This window comes from Strigops habroptila, chromosome 15, assembly GCF_004027225.2.
Source record: "Strigops habroptila isolate Jane chromosome 15, bStrHab1.2.pri, whole genome shotgun sequence".
Classification (NCBI taxonomy): domain Eukaryota; kingdom Metazoa; phylum Chordata; class Aves; order Psittaciformes; family Psittacidae; genus Strigops; species Strigops habroptila.
In genome coordinates this window covers 5,679,563-5,695,126 of record NC_044291.2, presented here as the reverse complement: position 1 = coordinate 5,695,126, position 15,564 = coordinate 5,679,563, and the positions used below count along the sequence as shown (strand labels likewise).

The 15,564-nt window shown below is 57.8% G+C and overlaps 2 protein-coding genes across 7 annotated transcripts; one reads left to right on the top strand and one right to left on the bottom strand.

Moving 5' to 3' along the window:
* Nucleotides 1-467: 467 nt before the first annotated feature.
* On the top strand, nt 468-3,792 carry NTMT1 (N-terminal Xaa-Pro-Lys N-methyltransferase 1). 5 transcript variants are annotated; one of them, XM_030507108.1, is made up of 5 exons: nt 468-552; nt 1,385-1,447; nt 2,236-2,431; nt 2,650-2,902; nt 3,296-3,792. In XM_030507108.1, the coding sequence occupies exons 3-5, from the start codon at nt 2,270-2,272 to the stop codon at nt 3,550-3,552; spliced, it is 672 nt and encodes a 223-aa protein (XP_030362968.1). In that variant the 5' UTR covers nt 468-552; nt 1,385-1,447; nt 2,236-2,269; the 3' UTR covers nt 3,553-3,792. The 5 variants fall into 5 exon arrangements, with proteins under 5 accessions (XP_030362968.1, XP_030362971.1, XP_030362972.1 ...); XM_030507111.1 differs by having other exon boundaries at nt 470-552; nt 2,230-2,431; XM_030507112.1 differs by having other exon boundaries at nt 531-552; nt 1,384-1,447; nt 2,210-2,431.
* Nucleotides 3,793-4,557: 765 nt separating this feature from the next.
* Nucleotides 4,558-9,596, bottom strand: ASB6 (ankyrin repeat and SOCS box containing 6). 2 transcript variants are annotated; one of them, XM_030507106.1, is made up of 7 exons: nt 9,513-9,596; nt 8,754-8,978; nt 8,148-8,329; nt 7,692-7,798; nt 7,184-7,292; nt 6,613-6,699; nt 4,558-6,442 (listed from the first exon to the last, which is right to left on the bottom strand). In XM_030507106.1, exons 2-7 carry the CDS (start codon nt 8,864-8,866, stop codon nt 5,766-5,768), a joined length of 1,275 nt encoding a protein of 424 aa, XP_030362966.1. In that variant the 5' UTR covers nt 8,867-8,978; nt 9,513-9,596; the 3' UTR covers nt 4,558-5,765. The 2 variants fall into 2 exon arrangements, with proteins under 2 accessions (XP_030362966.1, XP_030362967.1); XM_030507107.1 differs by having other exon boundaries at nt 9,559-9,592.
* Between the last annotated feature and the right edge of the window lie 5,968 nt (nt 9,597-15,564).

Here is a 15,564-nt window from a genome sequence, read left to right as displayed (position 1 = left end):
GGGGGGGTGTCAGTGCCGGGGTACGTGCGGGTCCGGTCCCGTCCGTCCCTCCCCGCAAGACGCAGCGAAGTTCCCTCGACAGCAGCAGCGCAACGGCGGGACAACAGCGGCCCCGCGTGGCCGCGGCGGGTGGGAACGGGACGGGACAGGGCCGGGGGCAGCGGGACCGGGCAGCCCGACACCCCCCCCATCGGCTGCCGTGTCCGGGTTACCCCGAGCCCACCGCCCGCGTCCCCGGTGCCACCGAGCCCGCCTGCCCCCCATCCCCACGGCTCCTGGGCGGGGGGTGGCGCAGCACGAAGCCGCTTTGGAGCCCGCGGGCAGCGCCGGGTCCGGTCCCCCCCGTCCCGCCCCGCGGCTCCCGCCGGGGCCGCCCCGTCCCACCGCGGACACCCCCCCTCGCGGGGAGCCGGTAGGAGCGCGGGGGAAAGCCCGCCCCCGAGCTGACCTCATCATGACGTCAAGGCGAACTCCGCCTTCTGATTGGTGCCCGTAGCTGCCCGTCACGGCGGGTAGGCGGGGCGGGACGCAGCAGCACGGCCGCCGCCGGAGGTAACCGGGGAGAGCCGAAGGTCGCGGCCGCCCGGCCCGAGGGAGCGGGAGGGACCCCCCGGCCAAGGGGCTGCTCCGTGCCCGCACCAACGGGGGAGGCCGGGAGGTGGGGGGAGCTGCCGGGGCAGGATGCGGCGGTCCCCGGGGGAGGCCAACGGGTGGGCCACGGTCCCGATGGGGGGTACCGGGGAAACGGCGTCGAACCGCGCACCCCACGGGCACGGCCGGTGTAACCCCCTCAGCCCACGGGGTGGGACCCCCCTGCACCCGGCCACCCCCTTTCGTGCCACCCGGCCTGCGGATGGCCCCAGGGATCGGGTAACTGAGGTGGTCCCCCCACACATCCCAAAAGCAGGGGGGGTCTAAGCGATCTTCTCCCCATGCGTGTGGGGTGAGTACCTGCCTTCACCTGCCCCACGTCGGCTGGGGAGCTGCCACGTTTCAGGGCGCTCACAGTGGGAAGGAGGGATGCCAGCACCCGGGTCCGTGCTGGGGGGTGGAGCCGTCTCACTGGGTGCTCTGGACCTGTGACACCCTGTAAAGCGTCACCAGAGAGTCACCAAGTCAAGCCCAGAGCCAAGGAAGGGGTGACGGTGGTGGGAGGGTGAACGCGGGTCCCAACGTGTGAGGTCAGACAGCGACAGCCAAAACCTTCCAGCTCAGCCTCCTGCCCCCTCTGAGCTATGGGGCAGGAGCAGCTCCTGCCCCACAACTGCCCCAGGAAGATGCCTGGAGGGTTGGGGCAGCTCTTACCTCTTACCCTAGGGCTGTGGTCAGCCTTGCTCACACTTACCAGGCCTAAAGGAGTGATTTGGGTCTTTTCTTCTCCTAGATCACTACAGACCAGCTCCTGCCCCCACTGAGCCAAACTGGATTTCAAGCTGTGATCTGTCAGGTGAGATGCTGGGTCCCCCTGCTCCATCCCCAGGCTGTTGAAGACCACACAGGGCCCCCAAAACTGCTTAAGCTGCCATAGAAAAGGTTTTGTGTCTAATGGGATATTTGCCAGCAAATTCAAGCCACGAACACTATATATTTCTTTATTTGTAAAGGTGTTTGAAGTCCTTGAATTTACCCTTTGGCCACGTTCAATCTGGTTTCTAATCCCCAGCGCAGTTAATCAAATCCACAGTGGTTTGAATTATGAGATGCCTGGGGGGGAATTTATAGCTTGTATTGCTGATTATACCTTGACTTTATTATATTGCAAATATCTAACTTATGGTCACGGCTGAGATTTACAGTCCTCAGGTAGGTGCTTAGGAGAACTTTTAGCAACTCCAGCTGTAATTGGAGGTGATTGATGGGGTTGTAATCTGTAATCTCTAAAACATTAAGACAGAGGAAAAAAAGAGGTAGAATAGGTGAAAAGAGTGGGTCAGCCTTAAAAAATAAATAGTAATATAATTGTGTGTATTGTTGAGCAAGGCTCCAGGATGCCTGGGCTGGCTGAGGCATCCCTGACCAGGGAGGGGATTTGGGCTTGGTGGTCTCCAGAAAACATCAGGATTTAGATCTTTGTTCCTTCTTGGCCCAGCTGGAGGTTTTGGGGGTTTACAATAGCCCTGAGGAAGGGGTGATAAATAGAAATTGGGGTACTCACAGAGCTGACATTCGCTTCCCTGCTTGTGCCTGGGGCTCTATTGGGCCTGACCAGTGGTTTCTCCCGTTTTGGAGGAGCAGCGAGTCCCACGCGGGCACGTGCCCCTTGGCCACCATGACAAGCGAGGTGGTGGAGAATGAGCTGGAGTTTTACTCCAAGGCGAAGAAGTACTGGAAGGACGTGCCCGCCACGGTGGATGGCATGCTGGGGGGCTACGGCCACATCTCCAGCATCGACATCAACAGCTCCAGGAAGTTCCTGCAGCGGTTTCTGCGGGTAGGTGGCACCATCTGTCATGTTCCCATCATGTTCCCAAAGCCCCATCCTTCTCCCAGCACAGAGCTTGGCTCCATGGGATCCTCCATTGCATGCGTGCTGGGAGAGCTTTGCCCTGCAAGTGGGTCCCCTTACCCTAAGCTCCATCCCATATGGTTGCCCTGTTTCTCTGTGGGTACCTTCTGGTGGGCTTCAGCCCCTCATGGTTGTTGTTCCAGGATGGCCCCAACCGGACAGGGACAACCCGTGCTCTGGACTGCGGGGCAGGGATCGGCCGGATCACCAAGCGATTGCTGCTGCCCCTCTTCAAGACAGTGGACATGGTGGATGTGACAGAGGACTTCCTCACCAAGGCCAAGAGCTACCTGGGAGAGGAGGGCAGGCGGGTGCGCAACTACTTCTGCTGTGGCCTCCAGGACTTCAGCCCTGAGCCAAACACCTACGATGTCATCTGGATCCAGTGGGTCATTGGTGAGGGTCTCTTCACAGCTTGTCCTCTGTCGAGCTTCCCCCAAGGGGAGAGCAGCTCAAGGTCTGCATGAAGGATGAGCATCACAGCTCAGTCTGGGTTGGGGACCTGCCCTTCCATCCCTGCCCCATGGAGGGGCACTCCGAGAGCACTGTACTGAGGGGTCTTCTCCTCCATGCCCTCACAGGGCAGAGGTGTGGGTTGGATGGAGGTGGATAGTGGGACACAAGTTGGACACCCCCAAGCTAAAGCTTTCACCTGCAAATGGCTTCAGTATTTTGCTGCCTGGATAAGGAGGGATCCCAACCACAACCTCCCGGTCTTCCTCCCTCTCCTCCTCCTCCTCCTGCCCTGGTCACCCTGTGCCCTCTCTAACCCTTGCTCTGCCCCTCCAGGCCACCTCACCGACAACCACCTCTCTGACTTCCTGAAGCGGTGCCGTGCCGGCCTGCGGCCCAACGGCATCGTGGTCATCAAGGACAACATGGCTCAGGAGGGCGTCATCATGGACGATGTGGACAGCAGCGTCTGTCGGGACCTGGACGTGGTCCGGAAGATCATCCGCCGAGCTGGGCTGCACCTCCTGGCCGAGGAGCGCCAGGAGAACTTCCCTGATGAGATCTACCACGTCTACACCTTCGCCATGAGATGAGGGCAGCAGGAGAAGGTCTCTCCAGGGCCAGCTCGGAGCACGGGCCAGCACAGTGTGGTTCCTGCCCGGGCCAGGAGGGGTGAGGACCGTGCCTTCACCGCAGGGCAGCGAATGGCTGCGAGGGTGTCGTGACTCCCTCTCTCTGGGGCTGGTGGCGAGGACGGGGCTTTGTCTTCCAAGTTGCTGCTGTTTGTGAAGAGGTGTTTGCCAAATACACTTTCCTGCTGTTGCACTTCTGCACATGGGCTTTGTGGGACACAGCGCCTTGGCTTGATGTGGCTTCAGGGGCTCTGGAGGGGAGCAAGAGGGTGTCCCCTGCAAAGAGGTGTGCTCCCGGGCACCAGCACATTGCTGACACCGTGGCTGCACAGGACTCCTGCTGAGGAACAGGAGCACAGAGCAGCTCTGTGACAGTCTGGGCTCTGTTCCTTACCTGGGTGTTCAGCCGTTTGCTGCTGTTGAACTTGCTGCTGCTCACAGCAACAAGCTGGGAAAGTCAAGTGGGAGAAATCTCTGCCATTGCCCTGTGGTGGGTTGGGGAGGCAACACCAGGTTCTGGGGCTTGGCAGGGGCCTCTCCTCTAAATGCATGAACAGGTCTCCCCAAAAAGGGAGGTGGAGGGAATCCTGGGTCCCCCCATTCTCCTCCAGTAATGGGTAACCCAACTGCAGCCCTGGGAGAGCACTGGTTAATGCTCCAGGCATTAACAGAGACCCTGCTCTGTGCTGTTACCATGGGCTCACAGTGATGCCCAGCACTTCCAGCTCCAACACTGCAACACTAGAGCTGCTCCCCCAGCACCTTCCACTGTCACCCATCTCCTCCTTGGCCATCATTTCCCCACGTCTGGCCATCAGCTTGTGCCCAGCACACCTCAGCCAGCACTGGCACAAGAGGGTGATCCCAGCACAGGCCCCAGTTGCAACCTGTCCATTACACACGATCCCCCATCCCCACAGAGCCTCCTCTTCCACCCCATCTCCTGCAGGAGAAACAAGCCCCTTGTTGCTGTTACAGAAGGCCTCATTTAATTGCTCATTTCCCATTCCAGACACCAGGGGAGTAGTTGATGACATTATTATTTGCTTTAAACATCAATTCATCAAGATGCAGAGCTCCAGTTCCACGGGGTGGGAGAAGGGAAAACACAGGAGAGCAGTGGGAGGAGACAGCCCTGCCGCAGCCAAACTGCTGGTGGATCCCAGATCCACCTGCTATAAACTGTACCTGCTCAGAATGGGGTTTTTCCTCTTTTCATCCCCTTCTGCATCTCATCTGCCCCCCATGACAAAAAAACAATCAACAAACACAGGGGGGCTCAGCTCCACAGCCAGTCTTTGGCATGGCATGAGGAAGCCGAAGCCTGGAAGGGGAAGCCTGAGAGCTGTGGCAAGGCTGGGACATGGGACTTCCAGAGTCTGCAGGTTTCAGCTGCAGGTTGGCAAGAAAACCCCGAGTCCTGCTGCAATTTCTTGTTCCTAGGAAGGAGGCACTGGAGACCCAGGTCCTGGAAGCAGTCAGTGAGGGAAAGAGCTGAGGAACGGGGAGGGAGGCCAAGGCACTCAGCAGTCAGCCACCCATTCCTCATCCTTGCACAGGGAACACACCACGAAGCAGAGAAACATCCAGTTGTCTGTGTGTTTTGGAGCCCAGCACCTCCAAGATGCCCTTGGTGGATGGTCCTCTGTGCTGGGAGGATAGGGTGCAGAAACTCAAGAGGGTGTGGAACCAGCCCTGCTTCCTGGCTTCAGGAGCCTGTGCGAGCGAGGAAGGCATCCACACCAAGATGTCAGACTTGCCTCCACCATGACTGCTCCCACCACCACGACCAGAGGGAGGAGATGAGGAACACCTCCTAGCACCCAAAAGCATCTCATAAGTTCACCCACCCTGGCCCTGGCAGGGCTGGAAGGCCAGGGGACAGGCTGCCTCTGCCCAGCCACACTGCCCCAACCACTGCTCCTCCCCACCAGCCCTTTCCTTAAAACCCACACAAACCAGCCCTCCGCCCCATGGTCCAGCTCCCCAATGCCCAGGGAGCCACAGAGCTCTGCCCACCTCCCCATGACATGCCCCAGAGCACCAAGGCCTCCACAGATGTGCAAGTGGCATTATGCCCAAAAATGTGGACAGCAACACCTCTTGCTGTGGAGAAAACTGTCCCAGAGCAGAGATGTGGTGGCTGTGGGCACACAGAGAGGTGCAAGTCAGGCTCAGAGGTCCTCCTGCCCGGCAGCAGTGTGGTCAATGAGGAGGTACCACTTCAGCCTGTCTGGAAGAGGTAGAGCCTTGATTTTAACATCCACTGGCCACGGTTTAAGGCGCTGCCGGATGAACACCCTGCAGAGATGTTTCAATGCCTGCGGGGAGCGCTCCAGCTGTTTCAGAGAGCAGAAGAGAGTCCTGATCTTCTCCCCATGGTACCTACAGCTACTGGTGTTGACCTCAAAGTTGCTGGGCAGCTGGATTGCTTGTGAACTGGCCATCATGAGCTCCAGCAGAGTCTGGCCCTTCTGGATGAGGTCTGTAAAGAAGCTGTCATCTTCAGAGACGCTGAGGTGCGAGCAGAGGCACTCGAAGATGATGTGGAAGCCCGACCAGCACGAGGGACCATGGAGGGAGCAGTTGTAGGCAGCACCCGACTCCAGCAAGAAACGCAGCAGCAGGAAGTGGCTTTTGAAGCTTTTGAAGCAGAGGTGGGTGAGGGACTCGGGGGCCGGGCACTCACTGGGGTTGGCACCGTGGGCCAGCAGTAGCTGTGTGACACGAAAGCAGAAGCGGCTGATCACCTGTGCCTCCTCGGTGTTGCTGCACACCATCTCTCCCAGCAGGAAGATGACGTAGGTGAAGACAGTGTCACCATCTTTGGTGGTGGCCCTGACATCCGCGCCTGGAGGAAGGGACAGAGAATGTAACTGGTGCTGCAGACAACGAGGCCAGGACAGCACTAACTCTAGTGCTGCTGGGCTTTGCTCAAGCAAAGGAACATAAAAGACAAAGAATCAGCCAGAACTAGCCCCGGAAAGGATGTGTGTGGAGAAGGGAGAAGGTTGCTCTCACCTCCTTCCAGCAGGAGACGGATGCTCTCGGTGTTGTGGATCTGGACACCGTCGCTGCTGGCTAAGGCATGCAACAGCGCTGTCTTTCCTGCAATGGAGCAGTCAGTCAGATGAAACTAGGGTGACGGCCCAAAAGGCAGAAGGAAAACAATCCACCCCACCAACCAGATGGCTAAACATGGGAGAGACAACCCTTCTTCTGGCAGGCTTCCACTGATCCTGTGATGGTGCACAGCTGTGGGGACAGCCCACACTTGCAGGGCTGGTAGTGGCCCCAGAGGGCATACATGCCACATGGGCACCACAGGGCTATGGAGACACAACCCCTTCCCATCTCCCATGGCCTGCATGGAGCTGGTCTCAGCCCCCTTCTGCACCTGACACAGGCAGCAGCAAGGAGGAAACACAGAGCACCAGGGAGGTTCTGCAGCCTGCACCCAACTTCCAACCCCAACTATAACCAGAGCACACTGGCAGCAGAAAGAAGGAAGGGCCCAGAGCCCATGTCCCACTCCAGCCCACTCATGAGGGCTGACTGCTGGGGCTGGGGGGGCTGGATGGGGCACACAGACCGTTTTTGTCAGCTGTGTTGACATCGGCCCCCAGCTGAAGCAGCCGCTGGAGACATGGCAACCGCTCGGGCTCCTCACTGGCCAGGTCGAGGGGGCTGCTCTCATGGATCTGCACAGAGCAAGAGGGAAAACAAATCACCAGTACGTATTAAAGGCTATTTGTGAGTGCCTCCTGCTGGGGCTTCATCACAGCCAACATAACAGCATACCTGAACCCACCCCCAAAAACCAAAGTGAGCCTTCCCTGGTGTATCCATAGGCAGAGGTTTCTCTGCTCCCACCCATTGCTCCATGGCAGAAGCAGGTTTGCTCAGCCAAAGGCAACCTGAGCTTCTGCCACAGCATCACAGTGCTACAGACCATTGGCACAGGAGGTTGCCAAGGGGAAGGGGCATGCAGTGAGGCCCAGGAGGTGGGGAGCAAGGAGGGTTGACCCCACACGCCAGCCCCTTGCAGCTAAGTCTCAAGGGGACTCAGCTTGGCCGTGCCCAGGTAGCTAAGCCCGTACCCGGTCTCTCCGGTTGATGTCAGCCCCGTGGTGCACCAAGAGCTCCACCATATCTGGCTGGTTACGGAGCACAGCGATGTGCAGGGACGTGTAGTAGGTGACTGGATCTGAAGACAAAGCACAAAGTCAGAGAGAACAAAGGGCTTCCCAGAACAGCTCAGCCATGAGCCAGAAGTGGAAGGAGGACACAGCAATGCCTGTGAAAACAGGGCTGTCACAGCACCCTGGGTCCTGCTTTGCAATGGCTCCATCTCTGGCAAAAGCCCCCAAGCTTCAATCCATCCCTGTGGCTGAGTCTGCACAAGGGCTGCCGCAAGGCCAACCCATGCCATCCCAGCAAGGAGCGGGGCTCTGCGCTGGCAGCACCCTCTCTTTCAGCCCCAACTATCACCACCTCCCAGGGCAGCTTCTCACCAGCTGGTTCCCCCTCGCCAGGCGCTTTCCCACCATTCTCACCTTCAAAGCTGAGGTCTGCTCCAAACTCCAGGAGGATTTCTGCAGCGGGAATGAGCCCCAGCTCGGTGACCTTCAGCAGGGCATAGCTCACACCCTCCTGATAGAACGGGGAGTGAGTCTCCCTCTCCAAGACTCGTCTCACAGCTGAGAGCTGGCTCTTGTCACTGCCCAGACAGGGAGGGCTTAAGACACAAAAACAACCAGTTACTCAATCGAATGGTGGACATCTCATGGGGGTGTGGGGGTCAAAGTACCACCAGGGAAGAATAGGCCCCGAGAGGTTTCCCCTCTCGCCTCATAACCACCATCTCTAAGCTGCTGGCTGCGGGATTATGCAGCAGCATCAAGGTCACAGCTGAACCCATTTAGGTTTTATTGCCATGGGTCAGGCAGAAAGGGCAGCTCTTGGGAGCACGTGTAGTCCCCAGGTTGGCTCTGCTCCACCCCCATGATTCCAAAGAACAGCAGCAAAAGGAGGGTCTGTGTGATGAGCGACTCACTGGGACTGGGGTTTGTTCCCAGCCAGTGCCATGTCTGACCTTGGCTGCATCACTGAGCTCCAGCTACCACCCCCCCCAAAACACCACGGGGACCCCATCTAGTTACTTCTCAAGAGCACTCTGCCTTTCTGCATCCTGTATCGCCAGCAGCCCCAAGATCTCGTCTACCAGGGGCTGGTACTCGAAGATGATCCTGCGGAAGCCGTGCAGGAAAGGCATCGTCCTCTGCTACACACACAGACCATGCAGGGGCCTCCAGCATGGCAGTGGTGTCTCCCCTCACGCAGGTCTCTGTCAGGCAGCCCCTGGTTTCCAAAGGCCTCTTCCTTCCCTTTAAAAGAAACGAGCATTTCTATAGCAGTTTTGCCTTTAGAAAACAACACAGCCTTCCTCGCTCCTTATGTGAGCAGCAAACACCAGCGCAGGCATCTCCTCCCACACACTCCAATTATCTCCTGCACACAGAGCTGCAAACGGGAGTTATCTGGGTGCAGGAATAACCATCACCAGGCACAGCCCAGGCTCGGGGCAAACCCCGTTTGCAGACACAAGCCCTGCCCAGGCCCCGGGAGCGCCAAGGGAAGGGTGACCGGAGCACTGAGAAACCCCCGCCTGCCTTTTGGGATGGATTAAGGCTGGAGCAGCCCCGCAAGGCCGGGACCCCCCACTCCCTGCAGCCACCGAGCCCCAGCACACACACCCGGGCGGGACCCGAGGAGCCCCTAAACCTCACTGCACCCCACGGGAGCAAGCGCAGAGACCCAGAACCCCCCAGCACCCTGGAAGGGACCCCGCCGGGACGGCCCCAGCGGCTGCTATCGCCCCGCGGAGCCCCCGGGGGTGCCCGGAGCCGCCCGGGCCTCACCGGCATCACCCGGCGCTCACACCCCGCCGCCACCGCCGTCGCTCACCCGCCCCGGGCCGCCGCCGGCGGAAGCGGAAGGCGTCGGTTGTGCCGGGAGGGGCGGGACCTCGGGCGGGCGCGGCTGCGGCGCGGCCGGCAGGGGGCAGCACAGGGCCGGGAGCGGGCGGGAGGTGGGAGCGGCACCCACCGGGGCACCCCCGGTACAGCCCCCCCTGCACACCCTCCATGCACCCCCGGTACGTTCCTGCACGGCTTCCGCAGGATCATCTTGATGATGTTATCATTTATTTATATCATCACATATATATTTATATGTGCACACCCCCGGGGACTCCCCACGCACCATCCCGGTGCATCCCTCGTGCACCCTCCCGGTACACCCACCCCCCCGTGCACCCCCCATGCACCATCCCGGTGCAGCCCCCCCGGTTCACGCTCATCCGCGACCCGCCCCGTGCGCGCACAGATGGGTTCAGGGGCCGTTTGCACACCCAATGTCCACGGGCACCCCATGCACCCGCATGTACACACAAATGCACAATACACCCCCCCCCCCCCCCCGTGCACAGACACACCACCAAGACGCAAGACATTAAAAGACACCGGCACAGCCCCTTCGAACACCCCAGATGTGCACAGCTGCTGTCCCACACCTGCAAACACAAGTGCATGAACTAATGCACAGTAAAGACGTGCACACACACACATATATATAACTGCATCCCCCCCTCCAGCCCCTATTGATGGCTCCAGCTCTGCCACCCCTGCCTATGGATGGGTGCATGATATGGTCATGCAACCCCATCCACCAGCCCAGTTCCCCACTCACCCCTCCCTGGAGCACCCACCACCGCAGCTACTCACACCCACCTGGGATGTGGGTCTGGGGAGGTGGCACCGAGTGGGTGCTGCCCCCCGGGGCTTGGGGGACTCGGGTGCTGCTGCCTGCGGCACACCCAGACCCTCGCCTGCTGGAACAGCTCCTGCGGGAAGCGTTACCCTGGGATTTATTAGTATTATCATCATCATGGTTATTTTACTATTATCCTGGTGGAACTGCAGGCGCGGGGAGCTCCAGAGAGCCGGCGCTAACTGAAGCTGCCTTGGGTTTCCTATTTACGTATTTATGTTATTCTGATGGAGCTCTTCCAGATTCCAGCAGGCAGCCGTGGCCCGGGGGCACAGGGGGCCAGGAGGCCGCCCCGGTTGGGCATTTTTCTGACATGCTGTCACAGTTCCCCCCCTCTGTTTCCCACCCTTCCCTTCCCCACACAAAGCAGGGGACCCCCACGTCTGCAGCCCCCTGGGGGTTCCCAGCCCCTTTGCAGCGTGGGTGCTGGTTCTTGGTGACACAGGGACTTGGTGCTGTGTGGTGGCACCTCGATGGGCAGCCGGTGCGGATCCCCCCCAACAGCCCCTGTGGATAGGGTTTGGGGGCATCATCCCCATGTCATCCAGAGTGAGGGTGGAAACAACCCCATCCAAGCACTCTGGCAGGGATCGGAGGGGAAAAGCAGCAGGAAGCGTAATGGGGAGTGAAGATGTCTCCTTCCACATGGAGGATGCTTTATGCCCTCTGAGTTGGCTTCAAACCAGCACAGCCCAGCTAGGGGGACCCCACATTGGGTGGGCTGGGGAGCAGAGACCCTCGATCCAGTCCCAGCACCACCTCACTGCCACTGCCGTATGGGTAAACCCAGATACAGACTCTCCATGGTCCCAGTAAAGCCCAAGCACTCCACAGCCCAGTAAAACCCCAGACCCTCTGCAGTCAGGGTGGCACCACCAGGCACAGTCACTGTCCCTGGCTGCATGGCACCCATGGGGACCATGCCAGGGTCAAGCCCTCCACCAGACACCGCTCTGGGGGTAAATCCCCCCTGCACTTCCCACCATTAGCTGGGAAAGGAGGCCTGGTGAGTGTGGGTCACCCCATTCCCACCTCTGCACCCAGCCATGTTGCACCCCAGGCTGCCCCAAAGGGCCCTGCCAGCCCAGACATGCCCCCACCCCAAGCCCCATGGAGGCTTTGCCCCCACCCCAATAACCCCCGTGGCTTGAAAGAAGGCTCTGGGGGTGCAGTGTGGGGCCAAACCCTTCTCAAAACCAGCCCTGGGAGGTGCCAAGCCCAGAGACCCAAGTTCTGATGCCCTTCTCTGGCCATCAGCATACCAGAGCCCTTCCCCAGAGCATCCCTGCCATGGTCCTGCCATTCCTACAACATCAACCGCAGCCCCTGGGGAGGTGACTCCCCATCCCCACATTTCTTGGGTGAAAAAAATCCATTTTGCAAATAGGGATGTTGCTGATGTGGTTGTTTGGGGCGTTCGAGTGCCCGGCTACAATAACAGTGTCAGGATCTGCCCCCTTCCTCCCCATCGCCTTGGCGGGGCGGACTAGGAAGAATGCGAGTTGGCTATCCATCAGGGAGACAGAGCAAGAGCCAGCCGAAGAAAGAGGGGCATTTTAGGAGGAAAGCCAGGGAAATTTGATCATTAAGAAATCCTCCTGGCTGTCTGGGGGAATTTAATTAAATTGCTGGAAAGGGCTGTAAGCACATCTGGATCCAATATGTGCAGCTTTGATTTTTTTCTTTCTTTCTTTCTTTCTTTTTTTTTTTTTCTTAGTTCACTCTTTTCCCATCTCGCTGTTGAAGGGGGGGGGGGGGGAGGAATAAAAGGGAAATAGCAGAGCCACGGAGTATTGGTTCATCTGGGACTGGGATTCCTGGCAGGGAAAGAAAGAGGGAGAGAAAGAAAGAGCAAAAGAAAGAGGCAGAAGCAAAGGGAATAAGAAAGCTGGGAGAAAAAACCTTCACCAAGGGCCTGGCTGGGGTGTTGTATAATGCCACCGACCGCAGAGACAAGGAGCTAGGAGGGAATGGGGGGAGCTGTGAGAGCTGGAGGAGAGCGGAGGAGAGGAGCTAGCCCAGGGCATGCTGCGCTTTTGGGGTCTGGCAGTGATGGAGGGAGAAAGAGGAATTGCTCAGCAGATAGAGAAATACCATTCCTGCTGGGAGCCACAGAGCCGGGCTCGGGGCCCAATGCCCTTGGAGCCAGGGCAGGATGGGGATATCTGGTCCCCAGCCCCGCCAGGGCACAGCGCTGGGCATGGCTCCCATTGGAGCAGATAGGGCAGGCAGCTCTGCTTCCCAGTGCCAGGAAGGGACTGACCCCCAGCCACCCGCCCCGGCCACTGGGTCCTGGCTGGGCGCCACCAAGCCCCAACCATCTCCTTACCATCTCCTTACTCCAAACATCAGAGCAGAGGAGCATCTCCATAGTAAGAAAACCCCTTCCACCCATGGTGGATGTAGGTGAGACAGCCCAGTTTCTCCACATGGTAATAACCAAAGAGCAACATTTTGGGAATATGAAGAACGAGCACACAGGTACTGAGGGGAGCAGTGCCAGCCCAAGCAGCGAGCCAAGGGTGCTGCCCCATCCCACTCCAGCCACCGCCGCATTTTGGGGGTAAGGAGGAGGTCTGGGGCTGGCAGAGCGCATCCGGATCCATGCCGTGGTGAGCGCTATGGAAGCACAAGATGTTATCACCACATGAGAGAAATGTCAGGAAACCCCTAGGAGGGCACAGAGTGAGATAACCAAAATATATCCCTTTTCTTTCTTAAAAGAGAGGAAGATGAAGGACTGGCAAACAGAAACACATTCATCCCAAGGGCTGCAAGGCTCTGGCCAGATAAATCCTTACCCTGAGGAGCCTGGCACAGCCCTGCCAACTCTGGTCCATCAGCCCATCAACTCCAAAGCTGGACTCAGCAAAACCCACTTGATATCAGGCAAAGCAAACCTGTTTGGCTTCACCTCCAAACCACCCCTGCTTTGCCCTTCCCAGCTCCAAGATCCAGTTTTAATCTCTTAAAACATATGGGTTTCTTACCCTAAATAAAACCCCAAGAAGAACTTGCATAAGAGAGTGAGGAAACACCAGGAGGGTGGGTTTCAAACAACTGGGTCTTGCTTCAGATGCCTTGTGTGGCTGGTGGAGTTAAAAAAGAATGATGCTGAAAAAAGAAGGGGGAGGGAAAAAAAAGGGAAAATCCTACAGCTAAAAAGGAAATTGCATTAATACAGATTGTTTTATTTAAAAAAAGCAAACCCTGACCTCTACTTCAAAAAAGTCATTAGACATTCCCCTTCTGAAAGGCCGACAGGGGATATTACTGAAAGGCCAGTTAATTTCTCAATGACTTACTGTTCTTGCTCTGCTCATGGAAATGTGTAAAGAGTCGGAGGGTAATTTAAGGCACCCTGCAGAAAGGTGTGTAAATCTTTGCATGTCTAAAGAAACTTTACCAGACCGCTAGGATTGGGAAAAAAGAAAATGCTTGCCCCTCTTTTTTTAACTTTCCTTTGGAACTCTGATCCCCTTTGATCATAAAAAAGGTCATATTTCACCCAAAAAAATATCAGCAATCACAGGGCCCGAGGAAGTGCGAACCCAAGGGGGTTTCTCCGATGATTATTCCCTCCATTTAATTATTTAATGCCATGAACCGAGGGAAAGCCGTCTCCCCTGGAAAAGCCAGACAGTTCAAGAATAAGGTCTGGCCCTGAACAAGGAGGAGGAAGAGGGTTATAAATGGGGCTGGGGCTGCGGCTGCTCTCTCCCCCCTCCTGCCCTCACCCCTTCATAGGCCAAGACCAGCTGCCCCTTGGCCCCTCCCCAAAATAATCACAGCAAGATGTTCCCAGCCTTGGGGTGAAGGGGAAATGTTGGGGAAGGATGGGGGGATCCTAGCTGCATCGGGCCCCCGCTAGCCCTGAGTGGGCAGTGAGTATTGCCAATGGGCCACTGTCCCCCCAAGGGCATGCCTCTACCCCCAGATTGGTCCTTGAGAAGATGTTTCTGGACATGGCATCATCGTTATCCTGGAAGGGTCTGTCCCTGCAGCCACGGTGACAAAAAGCAGGATCAAGTTTGTACCTGGCCAGGGAAGGGTGGCACAAGGGTCTGGTGGTCCTGGGGATGATGAGGGCATCTCCCACCAGAAAGCATGGAGCAGCCAGGAGGGCTGATGGCAATATATCCAACCTATGCAATATAATACACAATATGTCATCTATAATATACTGAGTGCATAACCACAGTGCACAGCATTGCCCTGGCACCGCACACCACTGGGGACCCATCTAGCTGGGTGCTGGGCAGAAGTAAAACACCCATCCATGGGAAGCAGCCCAAGGGAAGCAGGAGCAGAACATTGTGTGACACCAGCCCATGATTTACACTGCCAAGGCGGCAGGACCAGACACAGGAGCTGACTCCTAAAGTGCCCCCAGGGCCAATAAATTGGGCCAATAGGGCCAATAAACGGACCCCAAAAACCAGGCAGGGGGAAGGGAGGTTGGGCTGACTTGTTTGCACACTCGAGGAGCCCCCCGCGGAGCCGGAGAGAGCCAAAATCTGCCTTCAGCTACACCCCTTCCAAGCTGGAGAGCTCTGGGAAGCTGCTTCCCAGTCAGGAAGATCAGATTTGGCAGCACTGGCTGGCTTCAGAATCCGCACGCCTCCGACTTGAAGGGGAAGAGAGCGCAAGAAAAGCTTTCGACAAATGTTAAAATAACTCAGGCAGGGGTTTGCCTCCCTCGGCCGCGCTGGAGCGGGGATGATGTTTATGAGCTCAAAGCTGGGCTGCAGCGAGCGGCCCATCTCGCTCCGAGATGTGGGCTTGAACCCTGCGTGCGCGCAGCCCCGTCCAGATGTGCCTGCAGCGGCGGGCAGCAGAGCACGGCTGGAATCGGGAGGGGGGGAATCAGAACCGTTAACCTCTGATTTCTGCTCATAGCCCTCCCCAGCCTTTGCTGGACACCAGCAACCAGCCCTGCTCCCTCTCACCTCTGTGCGTGTATCTCTCTCCATACATAAATATAATTTTTAAAGAGGAAAAACTCCTTTTTCCTCTCCCGGTGGCTGGTTTTCATTAGGGAGGTTTCTTTCGAACCCCAAGGGAAGCAGCCTATGAGTTTTTAACTGTGGTGCAGGACGTAATTATCTCATTAAGGCGAGAGAGCCAGGCTTTTCCCAGGAG

Coding starts and splice junctions, on each gene's coding strand:
- NTMT1 (XM_030507108.1), top strand. CDS start 2,270: ATGACAAGCGAGGTGGTGGAGAATGAGCTGGAGTTTTACTCCAAGGCG. Junction 2,432..2,649: donor TCCTGCAGCGGTTTCTGCGG/GTAGGTGGCACC, acceptor TTGTTGTTCCAG/GATGGCCCCAACCGGACAGG. Junction 2,903..3,295: donor CTGGATCCAGTGGGTCATTG/GTGAGGGTCTCT, acceptor CTGCCCCTCCAG/GCCACCTCACCGACAACCAC.
- ASB6 (XM_030507106.1), bottom strand. CDS start 8,866: ATGCCTTTCCTGCACGGCTTCCGCAGGATCATCTTCGAGTACCAGCCC. Junction 6,700..7,183: donor CAACACAGCTGACAAAAACG/GTCTGTGTGCCC, acceptor GCTCCATTGCAG/GAAAGACAGCGCTGTTGCAT. Junction 6,443..6,612: donor CCGTCTCCTGCTGGAAGGAG/GTGAGAGCAACC, acceptor CCCTTCCTCCAG/GCGCGGATGTCAGGGCCACC.